This window comes from Lytechinus pictus, chromosome 10 (genome assembly GCF_037042905.1).
Source record: "Lytechinus pictus isolate F3 Inbred chromosome 10, Lp3.0, whole genome shotgun sequence".
NCBI lineage: Eukaryota > Metazoa > Echinodermata > Echinoidea > Temnopleuroida > Toxopneustidae > Lytechinus > Lytechinus pictus.
In genome coordinates, this window is record NC_087254.1 from 29,074,854 (window position 1) to 29,099,900 (window position 25,047).

Consider the following 25,047-nt stretch of genomic DNA (forward strand, 5'->3'; position numbering starts at 1 on the left):
TGTCTAATCTTTAGTATTAAAAAAACCCGTACATTTATCCATCAAAGAATTGGAAAAGGAAAAGTAAAATGAATTAAAAGGTTGAAAGGGATTACATAGGACAAGGATTATAACCTTATTTGTCAAACACTTATAATCTGCATTAGCAGAGTGCCTTCATTTACAAAATGACTTATGGTTCCTAAAAGCACAATTTGGCCCAAAATATGAAGAATTCTGTAACTGGAGGGCCAAACCCAAAAATACATTTTATCAACCAAGTTAATTTTACTAATCATATGACATTTTCAAACCATACTTAATTTTCAGCTAAAACACACTAGATTCAAGATATTGACTCTAAAAAAAATATTACATACATGTAATTCCCAAAATCAATGGTGGAATAAAAATTGACTGATAAAATTATAGAATGAAACAAATTAATTGTTCTAAAAAAAGTTAAACACCCTGCAAGTTGTGACCATTTAGTTAGCTTTTGAGAATGAGCAAATAAATAAATTCTGTGGCAAAAAGTGAAATTTTGACATTTTTTCCAATAAAACTGAAATCAGGAATACATGATTAGGCCCAATGATAATTATTAATCGTGAGAATCTGAATTGTTCCTAGCTTTAGAACATTCATGCTACAACAGGTCTCCGCAACAGGTAACTGTCAAACTTTCACTTGACAGATAATTCCCATAGTAAGATTGATTGTAGAGCTCTGTAAGATAGATTTTATATGCCAAGTCATCAAAATATAACAATTTGTTAAGATTATAGTGATGGTATAAACAAGAATTATGGAGGGGTAGGAGGAGGAGAAAGAGTAGGAGGAAGAGAGAACGTGAAATGCATTTAACAAATTATAAAATTTGAAACTTGATTACAAATAATTATTATTGTAATAATAATCATTTATAATCAAGTTTCAAATGTTATTATTTGTTAAGTAATAAGTTTGATCTATAAATTGTTCTTCAAAACGGCATTTTGTAACATTGATTATCAAAGCTACATCATAACGAAGTGGGTCAAGGGTCAAGCCTATTGTATAATTTGCGGTTTACGAATGGATCGAAGGAACTACACGAGATTGGTCTGGTATCAAACCTCTCATTTTTCATATTCATACTAAGTTTTTTTTGCACCTTCATACGCATTAACTAAGCCAGGGCTCCACACTAACCCTTTTCAACTGGTCCAACCTATTCATGTCGGACTAGTAGGTACCCAGTTTTTCATTTTTTTACTGGTCGAACCTAAAATCTACTGGTCCCAAAAAATAAAGAAAACATTTAAAAAAGGCGCGAGTTTATTTTGCTGTCCTTTTTTGTTACCCCCCCAAAAAAAAAAATTAAGGAATGAAAGACAAAAGAAAGCAAGACAAAGAAAAAAAAACAAAAGAAAGAATAAAAGAAAGGAATGAAGGAAGAAAAAAGAAAAGGTAAAGAAAGGATAGATGTGAAGGAAGGAAAAAACGAAAGAACTAAAGGAAAGGAAGGAAAGGAAGGAAGGAAAGAACAAAAATAAGAAAAGAACAAAAAAGAAATAAAGGAATGAAGGAAAGAAATTAAGCAAGCAATAAAGAAAGAAAGAACAAAAGACAGAAAGTAGTCTGAAAGAAAGAAGCAATAAAAAAAGAAAGGGTAAAATGAAAGATGGAAAGAAGGAAAAAAGCAAGAAAGAGAGTAAAGAAGGATTTAAGGAAGAAATAAAGAAAAGGTAAAATGATAGATAGAAGGAAAAAAAGAATGAAGGAAAGAAATAAAGAAGGGAAGGAAGCAAGCAATATTTTTAATTTTAACCGCGCGATTTGCGTGCTGTCGCCAAGCGGAAGACAAAGAAATCAAGAATTCATAACAATTAACATTTTTCTTGTTTTTTTTAATGAATTCTTGTTTAAAAATGAAATTATCGTAGAAATGTCGGAAATGAAGTTGTACCCCAGGAGCCCGTTTCTCAACACCGTCATAAGTCTAACTTCTTGACTAACTCGGAGATAGTGAGCTACTTGTCCGCTAACCGTTTCACGAAGCCCTCTTTACCAAGATCGGGTACAACAACCTCACTAAATATTTATGACACCTCCGAACCTGTCATAACTTCTTTCTTAATGACGTAGTGGCATCACATGGGTAGACTATGACAAGCAAAAGTGCCTAGATATTTGAAAATAACAATCTTACGTAATCAATCATAGAGGTTGAAATTACATCACAAAACAAGTGGGATAATGCATTCAATGATAATTCTAATAAAAAGAAACTATAAAAACTGTTGGTAAAACGCCACAAAACCATTCAGTTTGAAATAGTAAAATGACTTAATCGATAAAGATTCTACCACGTCAGGCCATCCATAACTGGACTCGTATTTGTCGTTTTCAAACCCCTATTAACATTTGGATAAATTCTATCTCTAATTTATGCATAGAATTTGTCAAATCGTATGTTTCAGTTTCAAAGATTTATTTTTGTTTTTGTTAAACTATATTTTGATGATGTTTGGAATCGTAGAAGGGCGTATAATTGTCATCATTTTACAAAGAAAACCGTTATGGTTTACTTTCGCAAACTATTAAAATTCGATGTCCCGGGGGTACCCATCTCAACGTCCACATGTGATTTTCTAGTCATGAAATGATTTATTCATAATTTAATTTTCTCAGCAATTGAATGCTCCAATCTTCATGGTCTAAGTATGTATGATGCATAATTTACATGTGCTATTATTTTGAAAAGATGTATTTCCCAATTCATCACAATATTTGCAATTTTGTCATAATTTTTCTTTTTGAAAATTATGCTAGTTTGTGACTAAGGCTACGTCTAGTCTGCTCTTTTTACCGATAGTATCGATATCAAGGTATTCTAGTTAGGAAGCCTTTCGAGAAACAGGTTTAGTAAGATTGGAACTATCACCGTGGTTGGTGGATAAAGATATGACTAACTTGTCCAGGTGTTGAGAAACGGGCCCCAGGCCATGTACTAGACAGGAATAACCGTCGTTTCTGGGGATTTATTCAACAATTTCTGACATTTTACTATGTTATGTATTGGTGAGTGAGCCAACGCAGTTCAGCGGAACAACCAAAATACCGAGACTGAAGCTTTTGGTGTAGTGAGCCAACGCAGTTCAGCGGAACAACCAAAATATAGTATTAAATAGAGACTGAAGTTACATCATGATTCAGGGCTAGATCTTTTTTTTACTTAGAAGAGGGAAAGTAGAAATCTCGGGGTCGATAGGTTTCAGGTTTTGGCCTTTGGGGCCGTATGTCAAATGTGTAGCCGTATGGGAAGCAATTCCAGGCTCCATGGGGAGTAAGCCTACGTATAGTAGACTGATTTTTACTCTCCAGGTCCAGGCTACTTAAGCCAAGGCGCAGGCTTAGGCCAGGCGAAGAGCTTCGAGTTGCGCCGGCCGTCCGGATCGTGTCCCCGGCGAAGGGCGAAGGCGGCGGAGGCCGGAGCGAGGAGCAGGACTCCGCGAGCTTAAGACAAGTCCCTGCTCTGCAAAAAAACACTGACATTCGTGAATGAAATAATTAAAGATTTTGAGTTTATTTGCAGATGGACCTGTGGTTTTTTATTCACGATTATGTAAAAACCAATGAACTCACCTTCCGAAACTACCAATTTAAGACTTGCCGAAACGGTGATGTCGATAGAAGATAGGATCGAAGAATAAACAAAATTAACGAGAACAAGTCGCTTAGGCTTAAAATAGTCGTTATTCGTCACTTCGCTGCACATAAAGCATCGAAGAGCAACGTTACGTATGCTAAGAAGACTGGTGAAATATCCTAGCACAAGTCAGCTGATTAACTTTTGGTATCATCATGGAGCTGGTACCATGATGAAATACTAGGATATATATAGTACTCCATGAAATAAATGTAAAACACTTTGGTGAAAAATCAAATCCTGCATATTTTAGCTCAGAAGGGGGAGGGAGAAGAAAAATAAAAAAATTGAAAGGGGACAGGCTTGTGAACAAAAACAAACAAAGTTTGCCAAATGCGCCGGCAAATGCGTCATGTTTTGGTTTTACATAATTTTATACCCCTCCGAAAAATAATTGCTATGGGGGCGGGCGGCGTGGGGGGGGGGGGGGTGCATGTGCTTTTATTGATTTTTATCAAAACAATTAACCTTCTCAATACGAAAACGAGTATCAAAACTCAATTACAAAACGGAACATAATTGGAACCCATAAACAAACAAACAGGATTAAGGAAAATTAAAAGTTATACTACAACAAGTAGGAATTTAGATAACGATATTCGAATGTCAGGCTCTAGTCGAATTGTTTAGATTGTCACTAAAATATTGATAAAGTGAATATCGGGAAAAATATCACCGTTCATATAGAAAATAGGGGAAAATGGGTATCTCAATATATCAACAGAAAAAGTTCGAATAAAAAGTTTAACCATAAAACTATAAGGGATGATCTTCATGTGCTGGGTGTGCTATAATAGAAGAAATTTGCAATCTTAGTGAAATTGATATTTCATTTTTTATGACCTTAAGGATCGAGCGAACTTATCAGAACTTGGGGAGTTTGATAACAATAAAAAAGAGAAACATATAGATTATTATAAAATTGGCTGGTATAAGTTGAAAAGGGGCATTTATGGTAAATAATTACATTGAGGGCAATTAAATACGCTTACTCCCGGTGGGTGTTTCATAAAGCTGTTCGTAAGTCAAGAGCGACTTTAAGAACGAATGGAGATCCTTTCTTGTGGTAAATGGTATACACACAAACGTTCATTGGCGAGGGTTTTGCGCGTAAGAAAGGATCACCAGTCGTTCTTAAAGTCGCTCTTAACTTACGAACATCTTTATGAAACACCCACCCGGGCTTATATAACCTGAATAGGGCATTTCTTACTCTCGGGAGATATATATTGTAAAATTGATTATCGTCATTTTAGGGATTATGAATTTGATATTATTTACTGGACAAAAAACAAGGGATTTCTATATCAAAATGGGCACTATCCGTTTTAAAAAGTTGAAAGACACTTAATTATGAAGGGAGCATTTCACAGGCAACTAAGGGCACACTTGGGGTTCTTGAAACAGTGTGTGAGGGTGTTTGTGGGTGTGTATGTGTGCAAGTGAGGGGGCGGGTCCGGGGGGGGGGGTGGGCGGATGGGCACTGGGCCCTAAGCTTCCTACCCATATACTGAGTCCCCCTTTTGGGGATTTTAAAGGAAAAATCCACCCCTAATAAAAGATGATTTGAATAAAAGAAAAAAATCCAACAAGCATAACACAAAAAATTTCATCAAAATCGGATGTATGTGAAAAAGAAAGTTGTGACATTTTGAAGTTTTGCTTAATATAAAACAGTTATATGTAAATCATTTGGCCCGTCGCATAAAACTTTTGCCAGAGCTTTTTAAAGAGTAATTTTCAATGGCATAATTTTGTTTGCCAAAGTTTTTTTATGACAAAAGTTTTATGCAACGGATCCCTGGTCATGCTGGTCGGGATGCAAAATTAAGGGGACTGATGACGTCACCCACTCACTATTTCTTTTGTATTTTATTATATGAAATATTCTAATTTTTCTCCTTATTGTTCTATGAAACAAAGTCCCTGAACATGCGGTATTTCCATTGTTTTAAAAGTTTATGGTTCAGTAAAGTTTGTCCTTAATTCAAACAATAAAGAAAAAAGAAATAGTGAGCGATGGACATCATCGACTCTCTCATTTGCATGTCACCGAGTTGTGCCTATAACTGTTTTGTGAAAAATAAGCGAAACTGTCATATCTTTCTTATATACGATTTTGATGAAATTTTCAGTGTTATGCTTGTTTGATTTTTCTCTATTTATTCAAATCAACCTTTTTCTGAGGTGGACTCGACTTTTTACTTTTAATTGGCTCGAAAACCTTATTTTAATGGTCTTCTCATTACACGCTGACCAGTTATGTGTTCGCCAATAGATTCATATTGTCTTGCACAACTAGCATCTCAGTCAAGTCCAGTTTAAAAATAAAATGTACTGCTTGGTTTCTGTGGGAATTTTAGTGGATATAGGCCTATTAGTTCTTTATTCTGAATACATAATTCCGAAGGTTGGCAGTCCGAAAGTGATGGTACATGCGAGTGAGGCTTACTATTTAGGTAATTAACACGAACCTTGTTTCATTATTTTATTATTTTCTGACTTCATGAACCTCCGAATTAGCATGGATCTACATGTAATTAGCAAACCTTTATTTTATAACTAAAAGAAGAAAAAAAAGTATGAACATTCGGATGATAATTCAAAACCCTATTATTTTTTTTAATGATCATCTCTCGATCTTAGCTTGACTAATAGTGAGTTCTTCAAAAACTTTCTGTCATTTTTTTCATAATCTCGTACGAATTCAAAGTACATGCACCTCGATCTTCATTAATTCTGATTTTTTTAAAAATTATATTCGTGTTTTTTGTTTGTGCCATTGCATTCAGTGATAGAGGCTAACATTTTGAAATAGCACTGGAAATAAATATACAAAATGGCAGATACATAAATCAACAAATATATAAATACCCAAATGGACAATCTCTCTCCCTCTCTCTCTCTGAATAATGTTTTCATTTGAATTTTATTATTCAATTCACAACACTCATTCTCAGAGGCGGCATATGGATTGGGGGGCGGGTAAAATATAGGGTTGCTCGTCCAAGGCCCCGTTGCATGAAAGTGGTATCTTCGCCATCCAATCGTAACTTCCAAGGACATGCCTATTGTTAGCATAATATTATTACAATTGATAGTAAAATTTACTATAACATTTTTTTTGCAACGACGTACTGGGGCCCCTTTTTTCACAGAACTCACTGGAAAATCATCCAATTACTTTGGCGTCGCCTATCTCTGTCATTTCAACCTTCGCACTCAAAGCTATAGCATAAAACGTTATAAAAAAAATGGGAGGGGAAGAGATCAACGAAAAAATGATTTGAATAAAGAGGAAAACAATCGAACTACATTGAAGCTTTCATTAAAATCGGATGTAAAATTGAAATAGACATTTCAAAATTTCACCTATTTTCCACGGCATGTAAAGCTCGTTTGATTTTTCTCTTTTTATACTTTTCTTTGAGGTGAATTAACAAATCTTTCTCGTATCGTTATTGTAAAAAACTCTTCACAATTAAGGTCGCGCGCGGCAAACTCTCAGAAGTTTTAAAGGAGAGGTTCACCCTGAAAAAAAAGTTTAAAATACCAGAGAAAAAGAGGAATAACAATACTGGTGAATGAGAAATTCCAAGATTAATATCATTTAATTTTTTTTTGGTATTTTGATACACGATCATCTGCTCCATATGGTTATGTAACTATAAATAGGCATGAGTTTCTCTTTTTAATCATGATTTTTTTTTCGGGAGTGGGTGTGAAATAATGTTTGTGTTGGCTTGTTTTGTTTTCTAGACAGATGGGGCCCAAACTTTTGCACCGTCGTTATCATCTGTATCAGGGGCCGCGGAAGCAGGGGGGGGGGGGGTTCAGCCCCCCACTTTTTTCCAAAGCCGTGTACAAAAACGTAAAAATGGCCATATGATTGTGATTTTTTGCATGCTCAGCCCCCCCTCCCCCACTTTGAAAACCGTTCCGCGGCCCCTGTGTATTATTTATATTAGATCATTACCATAATGTCTGGGGTCTGTTTCTCGAAGTAAAAAACAAATTTGGACAGTCCATACAGGGGCGCTTCTGTCCATGCACAAACATAACCCTGGACGTTTCGTGAAACAGACCCCTAGCTGTTGAAGGGATGGTCCCAGGCGTGGATCGGGGGAGGTGTTACATGCTGGGGCAGATAGACCGTAAAGGTCACATTATTTTCGTTTTTCCCAATTAAAAAATGGGAGTAATGTATAAAAGAAAAAAATACATTTATCCTTTCCTTTTCACTGCTTGAAAAATAAAAAGCTCGTCCAAAGTTTGCATCGTCCTTCCCTTTTTAGTGAGAAGAATACAATTTTGAGAAAATATATTTACCCTTTAGTTAATTTTCATTTTTAAGCAATAGTTTCAGAAGAAATCGTTTCACATTTTTGAGTAATGAACGATTAAGTCCTTTTTTGACAAAATATTGAAAGTGTAAATATTCAGGAATTTCTATGCTCTCGCTGTTGATTAAACCCTGGATCCAAGCCAGGGCCTTGTTTCATAAATACTTTCTATAATAACAAATGCAATTTTTTTTGACAAATGAACTATTAGCCAATCAGATTGAAGGATTTCAGTAGCGTTTTACTTTTTTTGCAAATTTGTTATTATAAAAAATTTCATGAAATGCGCCCTTTTTTTTTTTTTTAAAGGATGGCAGTCAAGTCTCATGAAAGTCGAAACCGAAATGTTACACATGATAACACATACAACCAATCAATCAACTTCACCTCATAAGATCAAGAAAAAATGAATACAAAGCCACAATATAAAATTATTTTTTGTGAATTTTATTCATTAAGAATGCATCACAGGCCCCCCAAAATAGGTTTTTTAATTCATTTCCAAAATAACAAAACATGAATATTGTTAGCCAATATATTTGTTTACAATTGTAAAGTTCAATAATTGTTATAGTGTACATTGGAATATCTGATATCTTCTCACAAATATGAGTGCTGTAGCAAATAGCAAAGCAATAAGAAAATAGAAATAAATGGAAAGTTCATAAAAGTATGATAAATGAAATTGATAACAGGAAAGAGACAGGTAGAGAACGAGAGGGAAACACAAAGAGAGGGGGGTCGGGGGGAGAAGAGGGGGGGGGGGTGAAAGAGAAGGTGCGTCAGGTGGGGGGGGGGGAGGGGTATATGAATTGTTGTGACGCTCTATGATGTGAAACTGGCAATATCGAGAGGGGGGCTAAGGGCGGAAATCTCTCCCCAAAGGTAGGAGGACTGGGGGCTGGAAAATTTGACAAGCAAAAAGTAAGGTCATCTCGCCCAAAATACATGTTTTATTTTGATTTTGAATGATGTATTTATTTCCATCATAAAAGACCAAAAATAGTAGGGGGCATTTTATATTGTGTCCCCTCTACTATTTTGGGTAGGGGGGGGGGGGGACACGTCCCCCATGGGGGGGGGGGTAGAGAAGGTGCACAAGTACAAAATTCTCGCCTACTTTTTGTCAACACCGACAAGTCTGGAAATTTCCAGACTGAGGTTGATAGTGAAGTAGGGAGGGGGGCATCCAAAAGATTTTCTGCATCACTTGTTTGAGCAGCCATGTTGGCTTTCCTCTCCCTTATTTTCAAAATCTCTATTTGTAATCTATCTGACGTGTCGGCCAGTTTTCAGTAAATTTGAATTCGTCAATTTCCCACTGATTTTTATTTTCTTTTGCAATTAAATGCTACATGTTAAAAAAAAATTATGCATGACGAAATGGAGGTAAAAAAATACAGCTTATTTTCAATACAGCTTATTTTCACTTCCCCTATGAATAATGCAGACCCTTTTCACCACACCGTTAATTCAAAGGAACTGGGTCTAGTTTCTTTAAATGAATGAAGCATGGATTTTTAATTCACGTTATTTTCATTTTAATCACATTCATAATTATCCTCTTCACTAGTATTTTATCCAACATCACCATTCACCATTATGATTATTGTCATCTCTTCCTAATCATGATCACAATCGTCATCATTTTTACTATCACCATCACCACCATTACACCGTCATGATCTTAATCACAACATCCTAACCACTACAATCATCATTGCCATCACACTCGTCACCACAACCATCATCATTGTCATTATCACCATTACCATCATCCTCGATCACCCTCATCATCATTACCATCATCGTCATAATCATTATCACCCTCATCATCATGATCACCACATTATTCATCATCATAACATTCTCAATACCGAATTCCTCCTCATCATAACATTTTCAATACCGAATTAACTACTTAAAGGTCAAGTCTACCCCCAAAAAATGTTGATTTGAATAGAGAAAAATCAAACTAGCATAACGCTGAAAATTTCATCAAAATCGGATGTAAAATAAGAAAGTTATGACATTTTGAAGTTTCGCTATTTTCACAAAAAAGTGATATGCACAATTCAGTGACATGCAAACGAGACAGTCAATGATGTCCTTCACTCACTATTTCTTTTGTTTTTTATTGTTTGAATTATACAATATTTCATTTCTTACATATTTGACAAGGACCAACTTGGCTGAACCATATAGTATAGAACTATACTAATTCCACATGTTGAGGAGGTTTTAATCGTTGTTTCACTTGACAATAAGGAGAAAATTAGAATATTTCATATAATAAAATACAAAAGGAATAGTGAGTAGATGATGTCATCAGTCTCCTCATTTGCATACCAACCAGGATGTGCATTCAACTATTTGGTGAAATTAAGCGAAACTTTAAAATGCCACAACTTTCTTATTTTACATCCGATTTTGGTCAAATTTTCAGTGTTATGCTTGTTAGATTTTTCTCTTTTTATTCAAATCAACTTTTTGTTGGGGTGGACTTGTCCTTTAATCAACATTTGTCACCACCCCCACCACCACCATCATGATCACTGCCACACTCATCATACCATCACCATCACAATCATTAATGGAGCCCTATATATGGTCATCATTATTTCTATAATCTGAATTTATCACCTCTTCCCCCCCGTTACATATTATACACCATAGGATCTGGATATATATCTAGCAATAGAGAAACACTGCTCCTTTTTAAACTCATTAATGTTCATGCATATTTTGATATAGATCTGAAATAATTTCACACTTCCATTGACAAAAAAAAAAAAAAAAACTCAGAAAACAATTCATTTGGCCAAGCACATCAACAACAAGCTCTCTTCATATATTCTTATTCATATGTCAGGTGAACTTTTTAAAAACATAACAAGAAAAAAATCTTTCGCCAAACATGTGAGCTACATGTTGGGGATAGCAGAGCTATCCAACAGCTTAATGCTGCGAAATTAAGTGTCACACAACAAAAAAATTATTGTTACATGTAGGCTAAATGTTTTTATGGACTGCAGTATTCACCAACATGCAAAATGCATGTTGGGGGCGTCCCAAGGGGCCCAACAGCCATTGGCTGTGAAAATTCTGCTTCTCTAATAGCCTTTTCACAACCGATTCTCTAAACCTTGGTGTACTTTTTCTTAGGGAGATGGGGGGGGGGAGAAACATTTCAACCATATAAGACAAGTAGGAGTGTCCCTAAAGATCAATTTATTAGCAGTTTGCCAGCATGGTATAGACACAGTTAACAATTACATGCTGATATTGTCAAATACATGAAAATTGCATCCATAATATTCTTCAATATGACTATAGAAAACTTCATGGTAGTTACCAATTGGAATTTTTTTTTGGTGCAAAACTAGGGGCATTGTTATTTTGGAGTATGAGATACTGTTAGCCTGAATGTTCAGAGCTGGTGTGAAGAGACCATCAGAAAATGCTACCAGTACCAAAGTGATAGTGTCACATCCCCAATCACTGAGAATTTCAATATTTCTTGAAGTTTCTTTCTCATTTTCATGATTTAAAACTTAACCATCAAAATTATTACCCAATTCAAACTGAAATACTGCCAATTATTTTTTAGTAAGTGGGGGATGCGTTTTCACACTTTAGTACTTCACACGACTACACATTGCTAACAATTTTGTTCTCTTTTCACCGAACATGTGAAAAACACATGTTGGGGACCACATGGGGCATGTCGTCCAACAGCAAGAATGCTGTGAAAGTAATGTAACTGATTTATTTAACCCACTCATGACTTTAAATCTCCATGTTGTGATGCCAAGCCAGAAAATCATACCAATTTTTTTTAGCAGAATGAGCTGAACAGTCTGCTTGGCTATTTCAATTGCATCAAGATCCATCATTTGTTGCTACAGTGTTTGTCAGAAAATTATCACTGAAGTGTTTGAATTGGGAAAGTGAAAACTTCTAAATTATGATATTATCACAGTTTATTAACATTATTTTACACAGGTTAAGTCAATCGTTTAAAGATAACCATATAAATTAATCGTAAATAAATGTGTGTTGCCAATTTGAATACTAATATAGCTTCAAATAATTCTGTCATGAATGGGCTACAGAAAAAACACATGCGTTAGATAGGACTTGCCTTGGGAAGAGTCGGTTTTTCGAAAATTTTCGAAAATAACCGGCGACTCCTCTGCAGGCCCCCTGAGCGCTTCCTCGTTGACGAGACTAAGGTGATGAGAAATAAGGCAAGGAAAAAGAATTTTGGGTTTGGGACGTGCACGTTGCCATGAGGTTGTTTCACAGCAAACACTGGGACAAATGCTGGATGGTATTTTGATAGTTTGTAGTACAGTAAATTAAGCCCCCCCCAAAAAAAAAAAAAAAAAAAAAAATCCATGAAGCTGTCTAGTCGAATTCAGCTGGCAATGAAATTAATATATTAATATTTTCAAACAAAAAATAGTTTTTTGAGAGACTGACACAGGGAACATTGTCATTGATGGCCTGCCATAGATTAGTCCGATGTCAATGAATCCATGTAATTGTGAAACATCCCCTATATCACTCTCGACTGCACGAGAGATTTTTCTATGACTGCTAAATATTTTTTCTCTTTTTACAGTAACTATGAACAAAGTTATTTAATGGCAGCAGTTTGGTATGAATTAATGGTCAAGAATCATCCTCTCATTAGCATTCACAAAGAACAAAATCGCAATAATACATATTATCAATAAATCAGCATACTGAAGGTGAGGCCTACATATTTAAAATAGTATGAAGGAATTGATGGCTTTTCTATGAATAGCTACCTTCCTCATATTATTTTCATGTATTCTACAAAACTCTCTATGTGACATGAAACTATCAAATTGGTGCAAAAGTCATTCAATTTTTAAATTACAGTATAAAATTTGTGAATAACTTCATTTAGACTTGCCTTGAGAATACATAAGAGACCGGCATTGGGGGCTGTAAAATCAGCATCTGGAAAATGTATGAAAAGTTTAACAAACATAAGCTCAAGAACCACTCTATCGTCAACGAGCTATCCCCAAAATTGCAGAAATATTTGCTGAGATATCATAGGAAATTAAAAGGCAACTTTTGCTATGGGAAAAGCCAAAATAGTTCTTGTGAGTTTTCAAGTTCTATCATATTATTTAGGAATGATAGACATTTATAATTTTGGTAAGAATTCAGTTTTAAAGACTAGAAAGTGTATCAAATAATGTTCTGTCCAAATTCCATCTTTTGATTACAAAATGTGAGAGCAACTGCATTATGTCATGGAAGACTTTCTCATTCAATGCTATGTGAATGACAAAGCTAGGGTTTTTTTCTCCTGGTGCCCATTGCATGGAAAGTCACATTCAAATGCATCAACAAAAATCGAATGCAAGTTTGAAGTGTATAGTTTCTGACTGGCAGAAATAGAGTTGAGTTTGATTTTTGGAGATGCATTTAATTGTAACTCTATCCTCAAAGGTCCCCAGAATATTTCATGAGATGTTAAGTTCTGCCACACAACTGGCATTGTAAGTGTTATTAAAAATATTACTGCAATTTTAAGCACCACATCATATCAACATTAACAATACAACAGAAAACATTTTTAATAAAGACTGAACTTTTTTATTCACAAATTCTCCTATGCACATCATCAAGTGATGGATTCGTTGATTATTACGAGGCACAAAAAATGAAAAGATGATAGGAAAGGGTCTCTCAAACCTGATGCGACAGGATAATACATTGTATGCTTCGAGTCAAAATACAACATCATTACAGACATGCAAATATACAAGAAAAATATCAATACACATAATTCAAATTACATACTTTTTTCTGTAGTTCTCGGTGTATCCAAAAAGGATTATTATATCAAATGACAAGAACATTAATTAAACTTATAATTAAATATATAGCCTGAATTCAAGATTTTTGTTTTTCATTTGCTGATTAATTTAGCCCTGATTTTTTTAGGAAGTGCATGTCAATTACCAGCTCAACATAATTATGGGATTTGTTGCAATGAATCATCCGATGGTTATCAATTGGTTGAATTTTGAAACTCAACTGCTAAAAAGTATGGCTGATGACAAATTGTTAACAATTGAAAAGACATGCCTAGCTCAGAAGTTTCCACATGCACAATTTAGGGTTTCATAAAGTTTTAAAAAAAAAAGCATCAAAATATATGAATAATAAAAGAGAATATAATTCATGCTCATCTAAAGACTGAAAAAAAAACCTAAATAAATGAAGGCAATGAAGTCTATACATCCATTGCACATTTGACATCATTCATGATTCATGTATATACTTCATGCATTATAATTTATGAACATATACGGTCGTTGTAGCCACAAATTCTTCCCCCCGTCAATATTTGTCCAGTATGATAATGAAGCGGGTCATTTGAACTAAATTTCCCTCATTATGAAATGTTTCATAATCAAAAGAAAAAAAACTAAATGCTTTCTATTCAACTATTTGAGGGTATTTTGATGTTTATTTCTTAAATGATTAAAAAACTTTCCACAAATCCCCTAAATCTACTGATATAATCATTAATAGTATCCTACCTGGCTCTGAAAACACTTACCGGGACCGTGAGTATTCTGACGGGTGCCAACAACAATTTTTCAGCTTGTTGTGTATAGTGTCCTTTTCAAAGAATTTGTTTGTCTGTTCCAATTTAAGAATCTTAAACATTATACATGGACAATCATTTGTGGAGAAAATCACTTCATCTTATTAAAAAATTGCAATTATTAATTACACTGTAAACAAAAATGTAAAGTGTAAATAAATTCAAACATGACTAGGAAAGCAGAAGATGGTTTAAGTGAAAAAAGTATATTAGAAACTACGTAACGGTATCTGGTGGGTGTTTTATAAAGCTGTTTTTAAGTCAAAAATGATTTCACGCGCAACTGGTGATCCTCTCTTGTGCTACATGATAATCCCTATGTAACTGACTTAGCGTCCAAGAGCGTGTTCCAGTTGTGCGTTGAGTCAAGTGTAACTTTACAAACCGCTTTATGAAACACCCACCTGTTCACAATATAAACAGGTATCATACACTGGAAAGTTCTTGATTGGACTACAGGGTATATGCTGTATAAAGGCTGCACAGAGATCATGCAGTGTCCTTAGAATCTCTGTAGGGTTTACCCGAAATCGTAAGATCAGTGCATGATTAGTGAAGCCTCCTTCAGAGTCCCTGCAATGATCGTGCAATGTATCTATCTTAAGTCTATGGGCAATGGGCTTATCATTCTTGAAAATATGTCTACTACACACAAAAAAAATTATAGGGGCTGCGGTGACCATAAGCAGCCTACAAAATTGTATGACATTTACAAAGTCAGGGCTGGTCTTTCTCAAGAGACCACATAATACGGAAGGTACAAATGAATTCATAGGCTCCTTACGGGCATTGCAGACCTAATGCGATTCAAATTATAAATAGGTATACACAAAAAGTTACGTACCTTACATGGATATACCTAATCCACAAGAAATAAGCGCCGTAATGGTGTGCATATGGGGGTATGTCATGCCCAAAATCAAAAGATATAGGGCAATTCCATAAAATAATCAAGATTTTTGAATGTCTAACTCCCCATTCGTCTCCATTTTTTCTCACTTTCTTAAATAATCAAGCTATAATACTTTCAGAACATGGCACCTGTTAATATGAAATAGAGAGTGAAGACGAACCATTTTAGGAAGGCCTTACAAATAGGTCAGAAGGATAACTTTATGGAATTGCCCTATTACTAAATATCATTAATTCAGAAATTGATAATGGACAAACTCAAAATATTTTTAATCATGTACTTACTCATGGTAGAGAGACCTTAGGTGCAGATTAAACTAGGTACACAAACTAGATACTAAACTAGGTACACAATAAGTGTTGGTTTTAAAAACCCCAGGCATAAGCCTACCTCACCTGCCATCACTTGCATTTGAAATTAATATTTAAGAAAACTCTATTACAATAAAATGGAATTTTATTTCATCACATTATAGATTTATAACAAATCCTTTCATTCACTGATTCTTCTTATAAAAAATTCTGAGCGATGATTGCCTTACCATTGAATGAACATCGCATAATGCAGACTTAATTGTTGAGTAATAATAAATCAAAGTAAATTCCAACTTAAAATTGAACAGAAATAATCTCATTAGCAAGATGTATAATGCAAGATGGATTAACATATAAACCAAAATTGAATCAAAATATTATTCAGATTGAATTCTACCTACTCTACAAACTCTTATGAAAGAGTTTCAATTTATGTTGTGTAAGGAGTAAGATATTTGACAAAACTCATTGAAATAGGTAAAGCAATGCTTTTCGTACACAGCCAAATTCTGACTTCTTCATTAAAAAGATTTTGATGAACTTCAGCATCCTGAAAAATTTGGAGGTTCTGTCTTTCAGAGTATAATGTCTTCAAGTACATGTATAAGTCATGCCGCAAATGTTGTACAATTAACTTTGGTACAGACGTTTCTTATAAGAATATTTTAAAGTTTAATACATTATGCATATCTGACAAACCTGAAATCTTGTAGTACCTCATAGTCCGACAAGAGGTCTCGGAAATTACATTTCAAACCTGTTTTGCACGAAGCCCATCACAAGCTGATGATGACTCGAATATCAATAATACAAAGTTTAGCTCAAACCTGAATGACAGAGATGTTCAACAATGTCTAGTCAGAGTGAATATCGCAGATGAAATCATAGCAGAAGCTCTTGGTGTCGATATCACCTCTACCAACCAATTGTCACATGGAAGTTCTGGGAGCACATCAAAAAGAGGACATATTACGGGCACAGAGACGTGACGGTTAAATCTGGAATTACAATACCAAACTATGTACATTTTAAGTCCAACCTTCTCAAGATGGCCTCTTGATTCCCTGGTGGCTCTTCTGACCGTTGATGCGTATCCTCCTCAGTACATCTGACCGCCTCCTCGACCAGGCATCATATGAGGGGGCATGTTGGGGGGCATACCGGGGTGCATGTTGGGAGGCATGTTAGGTGGGCGTCCCCCCTGCATGCCTGGTCCACCGTTCATACCCATTCCGGGCATACCTGGATACGGCATGAACTGTGGCATGTTTGGAGGCATACCACCACCTGATGGAGTAAGAACAGACCAACATTATGAAATAAATATCAAAAGAGATCTCAGAGCAAACAAAACAAGGAAGAAGCACAACAGCTAAGGTGCTTAGGTCTATTTTTTAGAATCATCTGGAGTCCATGTTTTGGTCACAAAAAAGTGCACAAAGAGACGTTTCCAAGTTTAGGAATATAAGGGGATATCAGAGGTCATTTGGCACATGGGCAAACTACATACTCGTTTACCGAAGAGCCTTCAAAATTTATTTTTATTGAAGTTAAATAGTTGATAACCTACCCCTTTGGTCCATTTGCATCATTCGCTGTGGAGGCATACCCATTGGGCCTGTAGAAAAGATGAAAAAGAAATACAAAAATTACAATATCAAGCTGTATATCCTATAATATAAACATAAACAGCATTGGCAATTTAAGAGCAACCCTCAGCATTGTATCTTTTTCATCCTTAAGTATCTGTTTTTAAAAGTATGCAACACAGGAATTTACATTTTAGCAACTTCAAAACAAAGACTTAGAATAGTTAGGCAAGGAATTAAAAAGGAGTCACTAACACTGCAAGCATACAGCATATACAGGAAAACTTGATAGGTTGACTTTCTGTAAGTTGAATATTTGTCTAAGTCAAAGTTTTTTGAGACAATATTACGCAAATATATGTCATATTCTTTTTCTAAGTCAGAGATTTCTGTGGTCCCACAAGATTTGACTTAGGCAAACTTACATGTACCTCAATTTACATTAAAACTAATACAAACAGGTAGAAACAGAATTATACATGGATTATTATATTATGTCTGTAGCTGCTGATGTCTTCAGGGATTGCTGGGCCCAGTAACATAAAGCTTCACGAGTGATTGTGGGGCTAATTTCTATGATTGATTGCATAGAGTGTCGTGTTTGATCACTCATAAAATCTGCCCTACAATCAATCATTAACCTTCATGTAACAGGGTCCAGACAGCAGCAGCTCCAGACAGAATAAAATCAATAATTACAAGAAGGGGCCCTGGAGACAGTTCTTACCTTGATGACCCATAGGAGGCATTGGAGGCCTCATGGAGGGATGCATTGTCATGCTACCACCCATGCTTGACTGGGGTGGACCCTGAGGTGGTCCCTGTGGTGGCTGCTGGGGTGCAGAAGACGGAGGGGCTATTGATGAGGGGAGGGTAGGGGGTTGTGGTGGGGGTGGCAATGTTGGAACCACAGGTGTGATCTTCTTGTACTTCTCTTCACAAGCTCGCATCTCTTCCTGTATATTATAACAAATATGACCAAGGAGGAAATAGAAAAAGAGAGAAATAAATATTAGGAAATAGTTTTGAGTATGTAACTGAGTACTTGTACAAATAAGACAATTAAAGACCCCACAACCTATAGAAAGGCCATCTTATTATTTGATTTGCTCCATCTAACAATTTTGTCTAATGGTGATAGATTGGTGCAAATTCAATTCCGTATGTGTGCAAAGTATATAATGGTGAAGTCGTCTATCAATGTCTACATGCACCTTTAATCCAGGTGAAGAATTTTTTTTTTCTTTAAGGTCAAATAAACACAATCTCATCTCTCAGATTGTATATTAAATGGTAGTATGAGAAAGGGCACTATATCAACCATACTTTCAGCTGACCTCCAAAATGGAAAGTCGGATTATACGCCAATGTATCATTCTACACATCACAGGAAATAATACCTTAACATGATTTTTCTCACACCAAGTATTGTTTGAGAATGTACCAAAGGTTTCTATAAACACCCTCAATGACAAACAGGGGTACTGACAGTCTGAAACACATTTCATTTGACCATATACCCACCCTTTTGGTGTAAACAAAATAAAAGCAACAACACAAATATAAATAAACAACTGTAGGACCAACCTTTGTTTCTGGCCAATTTATCAGACTGAGAATCAGTTCTATACTTACCAATGACCTCTCATCATCAGGATGTATTATATTACTATTTGAACTTGTGTTGATAGTGCTGGCCTTGCTCTTACTGCCTGACCTTGAAGCAGGAGGCTTAGGGTCAGGTGGCTGTGATGACGACGATGACGTTGAGGATGATGATGTTGATGGTGGAGCGGATGCAGCAACCGATGGTGTAGCTGGTTTCGGCGGGGCAGATGCTGCAGCTGCCGCTGGGAATGTTGGTTTGGAGGGTGCCATGGGAGGCGCTACGATGTCAGGCTTGGAGACAGCGCTGGGACCAGGTGAATTCGCCGCTGATGTAGCCGTCTGGAAGGGAGAAGATGTCAGACAGAGTTTACATCAAATGAGGAAGCATTACAAATCTTTCTTCAGAGTATTTCTAAAATTTAAGTGTAAAATGTACGCTTAGTATCAGATTGATCTGAGCATGATTACACAAACCATAGAGATCGACGCTAAGTTTCTGTACAACTGATTGCATATTTTTATCAGCTCTGCAAATCAGTTTCATGACCCTAGAAGTAGAGTATCACTTTGCAGATATTCCAGCACTACATCAACTTCCAATCACTGACATTATTAATAAAATATAAAATGAAAGAATTGGCTCATGACAGATCAACACTTTGATATCAAGGTTCTATCTTATTCACACTGTAAAGACAATTTTAATTCTTATAATACAAACACAAGTCATACATTCATATGCAAGATATAGGATAGCACTTTAACAGTTACCAATGAGCAACTAACAAAAAAGAACAGAGAATCTATATCTGAACTTTAATTTGATAACTGCCCTCAACAGCATCACATAAGAGAAATAGATAGATCGATAGAGAGACAGATAGCTAGAGAGACAGTGAGACAGATAGAGATAGATAGAATTATAGTAAAGTAGATAAGACACATGTAGATACATAGATAGATATGTAGATAGATAGAGTATATTGGTATATACAGACAGCTAGAGATACAGATAGAAGAAAACCAGACACATACTTGGCAAAAAAATGAATGATTGCTTACTGCAGCAGCACTGGGGAAGAGAGGCTTTGCAGCTGGCGGGGCTGGAGGCGGAGGACGAGTTGAAGGTGTAGCTGCAGCCTGCATGGGAGGTATTGATGGCATGGCCGTTGACGTAGGCATCCTAGCTGCTGCTGAGATGGGCATGGGGACATGAGCACCAGGTTGGCCCGCAACCATGGGCATCATGGACTGTGGAGGCATGGGCGGCATCGGCATTCTATAAATAAAAACAAGCCAGAGATCATTAGTAATGTACTGATGATATAAATAACTATTTCAAGCACAGATGTTGATTAGTCAAACAATACAACCACTTAATCATGCTACTTCTTTGGATAGATGCAATAAAATGAAAGGTAAGAATGAGTATTAGTTTGCAGAATGCAGCAAAACCAAAGCCATAGAGATATGAAGACATGCAACATTCATCACTGTAAAAGCATTAATTGCACAGAAGTAATAAAACCTGTTGCTATTTTGTTTTCAACTGTTTACATATGGATTGAATTGGTGAGACATACATTTTGTACCACATGCATGGATTAGACAGCATGGATGATGTGGGCTTTAGCAGACTAACATCACACTGTCTCCTTAAATATTCAACCAAATTTCTGTGAAAATTCTCATTCAACAGCATTAAATATCTCAAAGACGTTATCAAAGATTGAAGAATATGAATGGGAAACTTGAAAATCAAATCATGCAGACTCTTGATCTAAAATCTATGAGAAACTTGTTAATATAAATTCCAACTTGTTAACCTCAATTCAAATTTTGTTTATCTCAATTCATTCACACCATCACCTATGGTGCACATTAACCTTGCTTTTATCATCAGGATAAATTACCTCAGGTTTACATGTAACATGTAAATTAGGAGGGAGCAGAATTATTTGAAAATAACTTTTACATAATACTGACAGGGAAGTTTTTCTGGTCATTTCAATTGTGAAACTACAGAATTTCAGGAGCAGTGCCAGGGTATTATGACAAAGGGGGAAAGATGACCTGAAAATGACTTCACTTTTTTCTCAATAAAAAATAAGGTAGTACAGATTAAAGCCCAGCGCACACTATGCAACACGATTGCACCAAGATACGATCGCAACAAATTCACAAAGCGTGCACCAACCTACAATGCGTTGCAAATGCGACCCGCTTAGTTGCAGTAGGATCACAGACCCCATCTCAGACATTTGACATTTGAAATTTGATAATTTCAGCGAATCACAATATTTCCTAGAAGAATGCATAATGGTCAATTTGCTGCGTTGATGCAGCACAGACAACATACTTGCAACAGAAGAGGCGCCATGGATATGCAGCGCATTGCATAACTGTTGCAATATGTGCACTGGCATGCGATGCAATTGCACTGAGATGCATCTGGCAACTTGTTGTAATCGGATCTTTGTGCAGCCGTGTCAAACACATTGTAGTGTGCGCTGGGATTAAGCCCTGAATTGTTATTGCTTAGACAATCAAGAAGGGGTGACCACTGCCTCCCTTGGCCCTCCCGTGGTGCTGCTCGTGCTATGATTGAACTACCCATCATTTTATGACTGTATACAGTCTTAAAGTACTGGAATATTGGAATTTGTTATTACCTAGATGGATGCCTTGGAAGCATCGGTGACCTTTCCATGAAAAATGTGACACATAATGCATATTGTTACATTGACATTGTACAGTAATACTGATATACATTATCCTCAATGTAATCTCCATTTCTTTATAACACTTAACAGCTCAAAGAATTAGTCAAGAATTAGTCATAAAATAGAACATACATATAAATTTTCAAAATTTTGTAATACTTCTTCAATGTCAAAACTGCACAATTATCAAGTTGGAAATCAAATGTCAAAATAGAACATTCGTAATGATGAATTTTCAAGTTAGTCAACAATAACACAAAGGATTAAATTCTATCAATTCTACAGACTCACCCAGGAAATCTCATTGGCATTCCGGGCGGAACAAAGGGGGGCATCCCTGGTAGAGGGGGGAGAGCCGGGAACCCTGCCGGTGGCATCGGAGGCGGGGGCATCTCTGGTATACCAGGTATATTCAACGCTCCTCTGGGTGGCATACCAGGCATACCGGGCATACCAGGCATACCGGGCATTCCTGGCATGGCTGGTATCCTTGCTGGTCCAGAGGCTGGCGTTGTTCCTACCTGGGGCTGGCTACTGGGACCAGCTTTATCACCACCGCCACCACCTGATCCTCCCCCTCCCCCACCACCACCTGCTTGCTTGCTGGCTTGTTGTGCTATGGAGACAGAATAGCATAAATACCAATTGTAAAATTAAGAATAAGAGTAATCATTCCAATCAAGCAAGTCTCACTAGGGTATTCAGACTTTTGAGACTCAAATTTGGCAAAATCAATGTTCTTCTTTGCCAAATGATGTCATATCCACATAATATGAAAGGCACAAATTAACCCAAGGGTTTAAAGATTTTCTCAAAAAATTGGCCATCATTGTTAGTTGAAGTGTTGCAACTCACATTTAACCCCCACCCCCCCCCCCCCCCCAAAAAAAAAGCCTAAGAAAGTTGCAAATATCCCTCATCTATTATCGTCTGGTTCAATACAAAATATAATTTGAAATGAAGAAAAGTTGGGAAAATAGCTATCTTACAGGATTTTTTTTTTTTTACATTTTTTTTAAAGCTCACCTAGTTGTCTTTGGTGTTCTATTAAATCCTTCTCTGGAATACCTTCCATTCCATAGATCTCCACTTCTGTATCTTGCCTGTGAGGTAGTGCATTAGGAACTTTATCTATATTCTCTTTATGAACCTGTAGTGAATGAAAGATGGAAATGTAAGGGATACAAACAATTACAATCAGTAACAAGAGTACATCAACTTGGCTTATCATGCATGCCTATCTAGACCGGAACTATTAAACCATACAGTAAATAAACAGTACTTTTGATCTCATAAAAAATAACTAATGAAGAAAATTAATAATGGATTTAGGTTATAAATTTTAAATGAATAATTTCATGGACAATGCATGCATATTTATGAAATTTTGAAATAGCCCTCTGAAGATAAAAGTCCAACCTTTTTGTGTTGTTAACAAGAGATTGATATTTGTTTCAAATTAATGGTGGAATGGGACTAATCTTTTGATAACTATAATTTCAGCATATTTGGAAAAGTGGACAATGCAAATCTAAAAAAAAAAAAGTGATACCAATGAGAAATGGACACAAGTTTTGATCTGCTCCCATCCAATACAATACCTAAAGATTATACAATTGTAATGAAGCAATTCATAAATACATATTTTTTTCCAGCAAAACCAAGGATGGTCAACTGCCTCTGTCAAGAAGTAAAAGACCAAACAGTATAGGGCTTTCATTGAGGTGTAAAGTTTAAAAAATATCATGCAGGCATCTACAAAAATGTCAATTTCATTTTTTAAGAACAGATACATCTGTATAACGACTTTAGAATGTCCTGGAAACAGAGGCACCTTACCTGCATGCAATGTATTACTAATCCTGGACCTGTGTATAGCTTCTTGTAACAAATGTGGCACTTAAAATGCTTGGTTTTCTGGTGAAATATTAAGACTTTTTCATCTTCAAAACTCCTGTTACAGTACCTGATAGAAGCAAACTTGGTTAAGGAAGAAAACACCCAATCTAGAACATTGCAGTAAAATACTAACAAATGTAAGCTAAAGAGGTAATTATTGTTTTTTTTTCCTTCTACAATATGAACCATACTTTTTACATAATTAAAAAAAGATACAAATTTGATGTCACGTAATCTATGAGGGGATTGCCCAGGGCTACTACATGGAATTCTATGAACCTCCCACCTGATACGGCTCCTACCTACCTGCATACAGTGAATGACTAGCCCCGGGCCAGTGTAGAGTTTCTTGTAACATATATTGCATTTAAAATGCTTCGCTTTCTGGTGTTGTATCAGGATTTTTTCTTCATCAAACACTCGGTTGCAGTACCTGACACACATTATTGGGGGTTAAGGAAAACTAGGGAAGAGCCGACAACCTTGCTTTTCTACCGTTAAACTTCCCTCAGTTATCCTTTCATTACAGACACTGTGCAGCAGTAGATCCCTTCATCGTCTGCATCTCAAAGTTGTATATCCAGGGCCCCGTCTTACAAAGAGTTACGATTGATCCAATCAATCATAACTCTATGGAAATCCATCAGTGTCATAATTTTTTTCTACAGGAAAATTGCAAAATGTCCTTTGTAAACAAAGAAGAACACCCCAAATTGTCAAGAAATCAATGAATTTATGGATATGCCTTCATATCTAGAATTTTTTTTAACAAACATGCATTTCATATGTTGACGATGCTGGCTCTCCATAGTTGCGATTGATTGGAACAATCGCAACATCTTTGTAAGATGGGTCCCAGGACTAAAAACATGGGGATACATGAATACATTTTGTGCAAGAACAAGTGCTCAGGACAAGGAATAGTTGTGATAATCAAGTTTATAGTTGTGATTGAAGCAACTTTGGATAGATGCTAGGCGAATGAGCTGTTTACATTTTCCTGTGTACGCATCATTTATGAAAGCCCCATACTTTGATGGGAACAAGTCAATAGAGAGACTAAATCTAAAAATATACAGTGTACACTGAACACTTAGAGGCATAATAGTAAAGATGCCTGCCTTTATAATCTTTCTCTGGTATCTCGAGGTAACACTTGTTATGCAGTACTAGTAGTCAGACGAGAGGGAATGAATTCCCTTTTTAAATAATGCAAGTACCAGCTACAGTGAGAGGAGGATTACAACGTTTATTGACGGATTGAGAGTACATTGGCCAATAGGCAGATGAGACAGAAAACCTGATATTTGGATTTATTTTAGTG

The 25,047-nt window shown here is 36.0% G+C and overlaps 1 protein-coding gene across 4 annotated transcripts; it reads right to left on the reverse strand.

Moving 5' to 3' along the window:
* Positions 1 to 13,633: 13,633 nt before the first annotated feature.
* LOC129269430 (BUB3-interacting and GLEBS motif-containing protein ZNF207-like) lies at positions 13,634 to 24,180 on the reverse strand. 4 transcript variants are annotated; one of them, XM_054906927.2, is made up of 9 exons: positions 24,030 to 24,180; positions 22,851 to 22,974; positions 22,116 to 22,440; positions 21,774 to 21,803; positions 20,164 to 20,380; positions 19,129 to 19,440; positions 18,221 to 18,449; positions 17,475 to 17,522; positions 13,634 to 17,191 (listed from the first exon to the last, which is right to left on the reverse strand). In XM_054906927.2, the coding sequence occupies exons 1-9, from the start codon at positions 24,165 to 24,167 to the stop codon at positions 17,004 to 17,006; spliced, it is 1,611 nt and encodes a 536-aa protein (XP_054762902.2). In that variant the 5' UTR covers positions 24,168 to 24,180; the 3' UTR covers positions 13,634 to 17,003. The 4 variants fall into 4 exon arrangements, with proteins under 4 accessions (XP_054762902.2, XP_054762901.2, XP_063961820.1 ...); XM_054906926.2 differs by lacking the exon at positions 24,030 to 24,180 and adding an exon at positions 23,664 to 23,927; XM_064105750.1 differs by lacking the exon at positions 21,774 to 21,803 and having other exon boundaries at positions 24,030 to 24,178.
* Positions 24,181 to 25,047: the final 867 nt, after the last annotated feature.